We start from the raw sequence: 9,372 nt of genomic DNA, 5'->3' as shown, positions 1-9,372 counted from the left end.
TGTCCTCAAGGTACTTTACTAGTATAACTATATTATTAAGGTGCTAAACTAAAGCTCTGATACCATTCTTGAACAAGGGCTCGGTCAAGGTTTTCTAAAAGCCAAAATAACAACCAGACACCATGCCTAAAACATGAAACTAGAACATAGAACTGCAAAGACGCCAACTTAAAGGGCTATGGAGCAGAACTTAGAGGTCCTCTGAATTCAGAGGTTCCCTGATAGACATCCAATTATTGTTATGGCAAATATCAAATATGGCCAAGTACTCAAACAAAGTATTAATCGTCAGTTTAGCAAGATAATAACATAATTATGAACAGTGTTTCCCTGTTTTGGACAAGAAGTCTACTAAGAAAACCAAAAATAAAAGAGAAAAAGACTTACTTAATTGCTTATGTTGCTTTGGAACTACTATTATCACCGGGTATAAACAGTGGTCGACGGTATTAACAATGGTCGGAGTAAGAGAATAATAAGAAAATAAGAGAAAGTATATGAACAAAGGGAGTTTTATTGATTGAAAGCTTGAAGGAGGAAACTGAGATTTTTTCTTCTCTGGTGTTCTGTACTTCTTTCTTCGGAGTTACAAACTATATACACAAATTACACCGACTTCTACCATGGCTAAGGATGAGAAGAAGAGTTCTTCTTTATCTAAAACTCTCTATCTTTTTCTCTATCTGATACTATCTCTCTGAAGTTTCATATGAACTTCACATGCACACTGATGGCAAACAACGATTCCTTTCTATAAATGCACTCTGAAATATGTATAAAGAAACAAAACACTATATCTAGTACTGTCGTTGCGCAGTAAGAACAATTTGGACAGATGCAAAGTGACAAAGGTTTCACATGGTCTGGTTGCTTGAAGACAAAATATTCACATGCTGATGGCGGAGGAAAGAGTTCTAGGACTTGCATGTCTCTAAAGCTAAAGATAATGGGCCTTTTTGCCATTTTGAAAAGTGTTTGGGTGTTTTTGAGAGCTGCTTATTTCTTTTGGGTTTTTTCCTAAAGTTCACTTAAAAATGAGTTAGATCGGTTAATTTTGGGCGGATTAAATTGGATCTTGAACTTGAACACCGCACATGAGTTTTAGCTTTTAGAATGTTAGTGATTTCAAAATTAGAAAATGGTGCATCTTCGTGCCAAATGATAACAGACTCTAGAATCGGACAAATAACTACTAGCTAAATTATTAACCAAATCGCCAACAATTGGCTGGATTTGTCTTTCCTTTTTAACTTGTCACCGGATTTCTCTGAGATAAGTTTCATGCTTTCATGTAGTTGATTTGGTGTTCATTTATTGTTGTTGGAGAAGGGTTTTAAGTTTGAGGTGGTATATGCTATTCCGAAGCCTTCAACATAGGCTGAGTTTCAGGTGCCAAGAATTTATTGTATTTTACTTTATGATGGATTCTTTGCAATTCAGTTAGCGTGACACCAAAAAAACAAAGTTCGTAGTAGATGGAAAATAGCCTCAATTCACCGATACTTCGTGCAGAAGCTCGAGGATCTCGAGTGCAGAGTAACTACAAACCCTTGTATAAACTTATACTCACGTTTCTAGGATACACATGATAGACCAGCATAAAATACAACACACTCGAACACACACATAAACAAAACAAAAAAAAACAAAACAAAAAAAAAAAAAAAAAACCTTGATCCTTTTCGACTATAAAAAAAAGCCCTTAATTCTACAAGAGAGCTCACTAGGCCACATCGATGGTTCTAACATCTTTTGGGTTCTGCTCTGCGTCCTTCTTCGGAACTGTCACCTTCAGCACCCCGTTTTCGAGTCCGCATTTGATCTTATCCGAGTCAGCATTCTTGGGCAGCCAAAACCGCCTCACGAAACTGCCAAGCCGCCTCTCCACGCGGTGCCACTTGTCGTCAGTCTTCTCCTGCTCCTGAACCCTCTGCCCGCTTATTTGCAACATGTTGCCGTCCTCCACGTGGACCTTCACGTCCTCTTTTTTCACTCCTGAAATTGGAGCACAATCGTAACAGGTCTAGTATAGTATTTGCGAACTCACACCACGGCGACACCAGTGCACACAACCCTACTGCACAACCCACTGTAGCAGTTTCTTTTTCTTTCATATTTTTCTAGCATACATATGCACCAATTTTCTACTCTTTCAACATTTACAAACCAAAAAAAAAAAAAAAAAAGATAGATATAGAGAGAGAAATACTTTAATTTGAGATTAGGGAAACAGATTTATATCACAAGCAAAATATTTATTGTGAAAAAAAATAGAGCATTTACCAAAAAATTAAAAAAAGAGAGAAGAATTTACATAGGAAAGTACTAATACAGCTAAAATTGGATAAATTTTTGTGAAAAGCAAACGACTTTATAATCAAAAGTTGCTTTTGTAGCTTCTGATGGTGTTTGGCAAATCGCAAATAAACCCTAAAAGTTAGGTTTTTTTTTTTTTGTCAGAAGCACTCTCGAATAGACCCCTAATAATACGGATGATAATGGATAATCTAGAAAACCTAATTACATGAGAGAGAGAGAGAGAGAGAGAGAGAGAGAGAGAGAGAGAGGAATGTCATATATATGTTGATTTATAGAAACTACAAACCAGGAAGATCAGCAACAAAGATGTGAGCGTTGTCGGTCTCACGCCAATCAACATGAGCATTAGCGACAGCAGAGGTTTCATCACCGCCGCCTTGTAGTTCCCAGTCAGATATTCCTAATCCTACGCCGAAAGGGTCCCACACTTCAGACCCAAACCACGGCTCAATCCACCCTCCTCCTCCTCCTCTAGGCCTTCCTCGCCACGGCCCCAACATTTATGCTTCAGAACGACGACGTTCTTAACCCTCCCTTCACCAAATTTGAATATTGACTGGATTTCTTACACTCTTTGCTGAAGAAGCTCAAATAATTAGGATATTATTTTTAGTAATTTATCTGAAGGAGCTCAACATGTGGAGATTATGGGCATGCATAGGTGTCACAATGTCCTTCCTAGCGGTGTGATGTTGGTGCCACTTGTTTTAACATTGCCACGTGCTTCTTCTTCTCTTGCCACGTGTGAGAAAAAAATTGTTAACAAAATAATTAAACTATTTCTTTTTCTCGCAGGAAAAAAAAATAAAAAAGAAAACACTTTTCCATACCAACTTGCATGATGGGCCAAGCCGAATGAAGAAGCCTCGATTTGGTGCCAATAGCAATTGTTTAGCAGAAACCCAACTTAAAATCTTTCCTGACTTGGCGTGCAAGTATGGCAACCTATTAATTAAACCGTCAATATAATCTATATATAAAAGCAGGATGCCTTAAAAGTGAAATATTTAAAGTTCTAACAATTGTCATTGGTTAATAAAATACTAAAACATAATACACTTAATTAAATAGGGATAAACTGGAACATTCACAATTTTTTAAATTCAAATAAATAATAAATAAAATTAGAAAAGAACATATACGGTAGTCGTCCATAAAAATATGGGAGCATTTTTGCTCACTCGTTTAACCGAATGTGTAGTGGCAAATTTAAGATTGTTGACACAGGGGGTTGTGGTGTAAAGGTTCTGAATTTTTTTTAAAATGAAAATAACACTAAAAAAAATAGACAGATAGTACCTTTTTTTTTTATAAATCAAATATAAACTTTCATTACATAAACTTTAACAGTACAATCAAAAACATCAACATGACATCTAAAGTACTAATCCCAATAGGGTAACAAACTAACATGTCAAAATCAAAACTAAAGTAGACAAAAGCCCCACTAAAACTACTATAGCCCACATCACCACAAAAAATAGAAAAATAATACTTCAATTCATAATTTATCACAAATAATAATAATAATAATAATAATAATAATAATAATAATAATAATAATAATATACAAGTTACAATGAAAGCAAATTTGATTCAGAATCCACTAATCTGCATAATGAAAGCAAGTTTGATTATATTACTAGTGAAAAATCTTCAAATGAAAAATTCATCTCTTTACAAGCACATAATACTAACTATATAATAAAATATATTTTATATTTAACACATAAATCTTTGTAACAAGAAGCCGCTCATAATATAACAACAAAATGGTGATTAGCTCCATATCAATATAACATCAAGAAAAATATGTTAGATAGCTACTTTTTTTTTTAAAGGACCATTAGATAGCTATTTGATACAAAAATAAAATAAAACTAAAAATATTTAATAAATTAATAGTACAACAAAAAAGCTATTGAAACAAAAATATTTTAAAAATTAATAAAGTGATATTTGCAAACATGTTCACAAAGTTCAAATTCTAAAAAACTTAAAAAGAACTAAAAAGAAAAAGAAAAACAACCCACACTACCCAAATCTGCTCTTCCCCAACCACAATCCCCAGAACGCATCCCCTCCCTTTTCCTCACCTAGCACAGATCCCCAATAACTTGATGGCCTCGCAAGAGGCTGAATTCCAAAAGATTTTGGTCCATTATATCCTAAATAAACGTTCTATGTCAAACCAATTCTAGTGATGAATGAATAATGGTTCAATGCTATAGGGGACTTTTTCTTCCTCGCAGCTATAATGGGTCAGCTGTAAAGGGCGATTGAGGAGACTGTCCCCTTTGTTTGGGTTCGAAAATTAAGCCCCAAAAATACTTCGAAAGGGCAGCAAAACCTTAGGAAATATTTTGGCTATCTTCACCAACCAGAATAATGGTAACTTACAGACGGTTTTGGCATGCTTACAGATAATCCTTTTAGCTCAACATGAGTGGCATGTGGCATGGAAGCAAAATCAACATAAGTTTAGCACTAAGAGAGAATTTAGGCTTGCTTTATGAGAAAAGAAAGTGTTAAGGTAAGAAAGGAGATGTTTTGTGAGGGATTTGGCTAAGGAAAGAGAAAATAAAGAGTAGAGTTCTTCTGGCAGCTGCCAGCAGAACAAAATGAAGAAGAAGATGAACAGTGCACGAGGTTGCTGAGTTTTTGCAAGTTAGAGAGAAGGCTTGCTCTCTGAATCTGAGTTACTCTCGTTAGGTAGGATAAGCCTCAATTTATAGCCGCTGAAACCACCATTTTTCAAGAAACCCTAATGGCTTCTACCCATTTTGGCTAAGCTTTTTCCTTCTTTCTCCTCTTCTTCTTTGACTTTCCTATCTTGGCAAAATTGCCTCTGTCTATTTGCACGAATTCAGGAAATTTGGGAGCTTAATACCTTTTTCCGCTGTGGGAACTTCCATTCTTGCTCTGTTTTTTCTTCTTTCCTTCCCCTTCTTTGGTCAAATCTGATGAAGGAAAGGAAGTGAAAATATATGCTGGTCCAAAGAGTGCTTCTGACAACCTGCAGGCTAGTATTCCTTAGTTCTTTGAGCGTCTCGGCTTGGAACTTGCTCCCTCATGTGCTGCAACCTCCAGCAGTCCTTGTTTAATGATTCTATAAAACGTAATTTCAATTTTTTTAGCAGAGAGCTGTGGCTTTGTGGCTTATTTTGGAGTTTTATATGGGCCAAGGTGGTTCCCTAAGCAAGTGGGCCTTTTTGTTAAATATTGGGCTTTTTGGTTGTGTTCATAGGCTATTTTGCTTGGGCTATTGGGCTATTTTTCTCTTTTGTGCTCACCCACATGTTTGGGCCTAAGAAATGGGCTTGAGTCTCGAGGCTCCCAAGCAACCCGAGACTTTCCATTTCTCGGCCCATCAATGGGCCTCATGTTGATTTATTATCACCTATGCCACAACCCACTCAAGCAAGCCCCGGGCATTTGAGTGGCTTGGGCCCACTTAGGCTTGTAGCGTGGTTTGGTGTGAGACAACGATTTCGTGCTTGACATGGTGTGTCGCTTGGCATGTTTTAATTTATCGTTCCTGAGAAGGGCTGCGATGTTTAATTTTGGCATGGGCTTGTAGACTTGGTATATTTTATCTCAACCCCTAGTGAATTTATTTATTTAGCGTGGCATGTGCATGCGGTGGGTTTTTGTGTACTCCGCTTTACGCTTGAATTGTCGTTCAGGGCTAATAATTTATTTGGGCCCAACCATGAATTTGTTGGGTCTCAACAAATGCATCACTTAGAAGAGAAAGAGATTGCGATATACAAATTTTTCTGTCACCCTCAACTGAATCAAATGAATATATTGTCTCTTTTCTAAACATGGAAACATACTAATTATCTTCTCATTCAGCATGTCAACATCTTCATTTGCAGAAGTTATCACTACCTTTTCCACCATGTAACTTGCATCCACTACAACAAAAAGTGAAAAAGACGACCAGAAAAACACGACGGTCTAAGTGAAAACCGTCGTTGTTTTTAAAAGACGACGGTTTTATAAAACCGCCGTGAAATAACACATTAGACAACTAAAAAATGGAGTTTCAAATGGCTGTTCATAAAACACGACGTACTTAATTTAAAACCGACGTCTTATTGAAATAGGATTTTCAAGAGGTAAAATCGAAGTTAACAAATAACGCGGAAGTTATGAACCGACCGACGTAGAAAGTAAAGACGACGGTTTCAAAAAAAGCCGTCATTTTTACCCGGAAATTAACACGACCAAGTTTTCGTATAAGGCGCCGTATAATTACAAATAAATCCACGGCGGTAAAATACAAAATACCGCCGTATTAAATTAATGTACAACTACGGCAAAGGTAAATATAACGACGTCTTTCTCGTATTTCTACGACGACATCTTTAATTCTTACCAAGTTGGGGTTTTCATATAACGACGTATTATATAATTTAACGTCGTATTTGTCCACTTTATACGTCATACATTATATTTAAACCGTCGTCTGAATAAGAATTGTTTTTAACAATTTATTTCTTGGATTTTGTTATCCTACGTCGGTAGATCTACTTAACGACAAGAATTGAAATAACCACGACGGTTTATATAGAAAACCGCCGACATAATCAGATTATTCTGAGATCACAAGGGTTAGGAAATCTTACAAGATGGAACTCTGTTGCTCATCATCATCTTACCAGAAGACAATATTTTAGAGGTTAATGATGTATGTGTATTTGTGTCTTTGAGATACACAAACGCACATACACATTAACATCCAAAAAATTGCATCTGAAATTTGACGACGGCAGCCTCAGATTTGCAATCAGAGAGACAATTTTTTGGAAGTGAACATTCACATCCAAACAATTGCCTCCTAAAACTTCACGACGGCAGCCACAGATTTGCAATCAGAGAGACAATTTTTTGGAAGTGAACATTCACATCCAAACAATTGCCTCCTAAAACTTCACGACGGCAGCCACAGATTTGCAATCAGCGAGACAATTTATTGAAAATTGGTGATTTGCAATCAGAGATGAGGTGAGAAGAAGTTGAAACCCTAATCGAATACTTAAACCGAAAGAACCCGTGGAAAAAAACCCTATTTATAATTAAAAAACCAAATCCACGTCGGTTATATTACACATAACGACGTTTAACAAAAATAATCCTCGTAGGTAACAAATACATTACGTCGTTTTCTTCTTACTTAAGACGACAAGAAACAACGACGGTATAACAAAAACAGTCGTTGTTTTATATTTTTATTTGATTTAAATCAGTCACCTAGAAAAGAAACTTTATAAATTCTAGAACATTAATTTCTCGGGAAAAAACTATATGTATAAGGCAATCGCTTTTGAAAATAAACTATAAGAAAAGGAGAAAAATTATATTTATAATAAAAAATAAAATCCACGTCGGTTATATTACATAACGACGTGTAAAACGAATCCACGTCGTAAAAAAATAATACGTCGTTTTAGTTTAGTGTTATCCACGTCGGTATATTACAATAAAACGACGTATATTATGAAAATAAACGTCGTAACTTTAAAATAACCGTCGTGTTAAATATTTCTACCATGACGCGAGATATTGAGTTATCGACTTTTATTTAGGAGTTTACTACGGCGGTACCTACAACACTACTCGTATTATGTACCACGTCCATAAGTTCAAATTAACGTCCGTAGTTTGTCTATTAATACGTCGTCGTTATATGTAAACCGCCGTCTTATTACTATGAAACGGTTTGTATACATATACAACTTTTCGTCTACGACTTACACATGCACTGTTTCCAAACCCGAGAAAAATTTCAATCTCCCAGAGAAAACTTTTCGCCTTTTTCCTTGTCGAGCACTGTCAGAGTATCTCATCGCTTCCTCTTGTCTTCGTTGTCGCCTCTGAACTTAAACACCAAAATCCGAGAGAAAGCTTTCATTGCACGCAAAAGGTAAGCTTTCATTTCTCTGTTTTTGTTGCTATTTTTGTTGCTATTTTGCATGCTCATACTGTTTTTGTTTTGAAAATCTTTTTACCTTTTTTCTGGCGAAAATCATTTTTACTCTTTCAAGTTTGATAAAATACACAGAAAGAGAGGGAAAGTTTCAACTTTGAACACAACTAATTCAACTAAATAAGACGACGGTAGCTTTGTATTTGCGTGGTTAAATATGTAGACCACGACGGTTCGTCATCGTCCTAGCGTCGTCTTAAAATTGATCTAAGTTGTTTTTAAACAGATCAAATTTTTATTTGCTTGTTTAGTTGCAGTTTGATTTCTCTGAACCATGGTTTCGTTTTCCTAATTTGATAAAATACAGAGAGAAAGAAAGTAGGGTTTGTATCTTATATAGACGACGGTATCTTATTATTGACGCCGTGTGAATGTTCATACCACGACGCTTGTTTTAAGATACCGTGCGTCTATAAAAAGATGCCAAAGCTTTTTTTCTTTCTATTTTATCAAATTAGGAAAAACAAAAACCATGTTTCAGAGAAATTAAACCTGCAATCAAACATTCACAGAGAAAGAAAAATGTTTTTGGTTTCTTATAAATACGACGGTAGCTTATTATTCACGTCGTGTGAATATCCATAACACGACGGTATATTAATATTTACGTGTTAATATGAATATCACGACGTCGTGTAAATATCGCCGTAATAAGTTCTTTTACGTCTTATTTAATATTGTTTCGCGTTGTTTAAACATTTGTATTGTTTCTTCTTTAAACATTTATTACGTCTGATGTTATGTTATTACGTCGTGTAAAATCTTATCATACGTCGTAGTTTATAAATAACCGTCGTTTGTGTTCTAATTTTTTCCCGAAATATTTTCACTTGCGTGTTTGTTTATTCAGAACCATGGTTTCTCAAGACCAAAGTAAGTACTGCTCCAAAAAATGGAGGTAAGGAGCTTGAATGAAACTCCTCAAGACAAGCCCTTGAAGAAGATGAAGTTTGTTTCATCTGCTGAGACAGAACCAAGCAGCCCGACAACAATTTCGAGGATTCAAAGTCTGGTCGAGGTATGAGCACAATGCCTCGTGTTGTGAAGAGAAAATTGCA

The 9,372-nt window shown here is 35.8% G+C and overlaps 1 protein-coding gene across 1 annotated transcript; it reads right to left on the bottom strand.

The window, feature by feature from the left end:
• Positions 1 to 1,723: 1,723 nt before the first annotated feature.
• LOC148915785 (16.9 kDa class I heat shock protein 1-like) lies at positions 1,724 to 2,819 on the bottom strand. Its single transcript, XM_089054595.1, has 2 exons — positions 2,606 to 2,819; positions 1,724 to 1,995 (listed from the first exon to the last, which is right to left on the bottom strand). Exons 1-2 carry the CDS (start codon positions 2,817 to 2,819, stop codon positions 1,724 to 1,726), a joined length of 486 nt encoding a protein of 161 aa, XP_088910721.1.
• Between the last annotated feature and the right edge of the window lie 6,553 nt (positions 2,820 to 9,372).

The sequence above is a fragment of the Prunus mume genome, linkage group LG6, assembly GCF_029339155.1.
Source record: "Prunus mume cultivar Tortuosa linkage group LG6, ASM2933915v1, whole genome shotgun sequence".
In the NCBI taxonomy this organism is placed as follows: domain Eukaryota; kingdom Viridiplantae; phylum Streptophyta; class Magnoliopsida; order Rosales; family Rosaceae; genus Prunus; species Prunus mume.
This window is presented reverse-complemented; position numbering and strand designations above follow the sequence as displayed.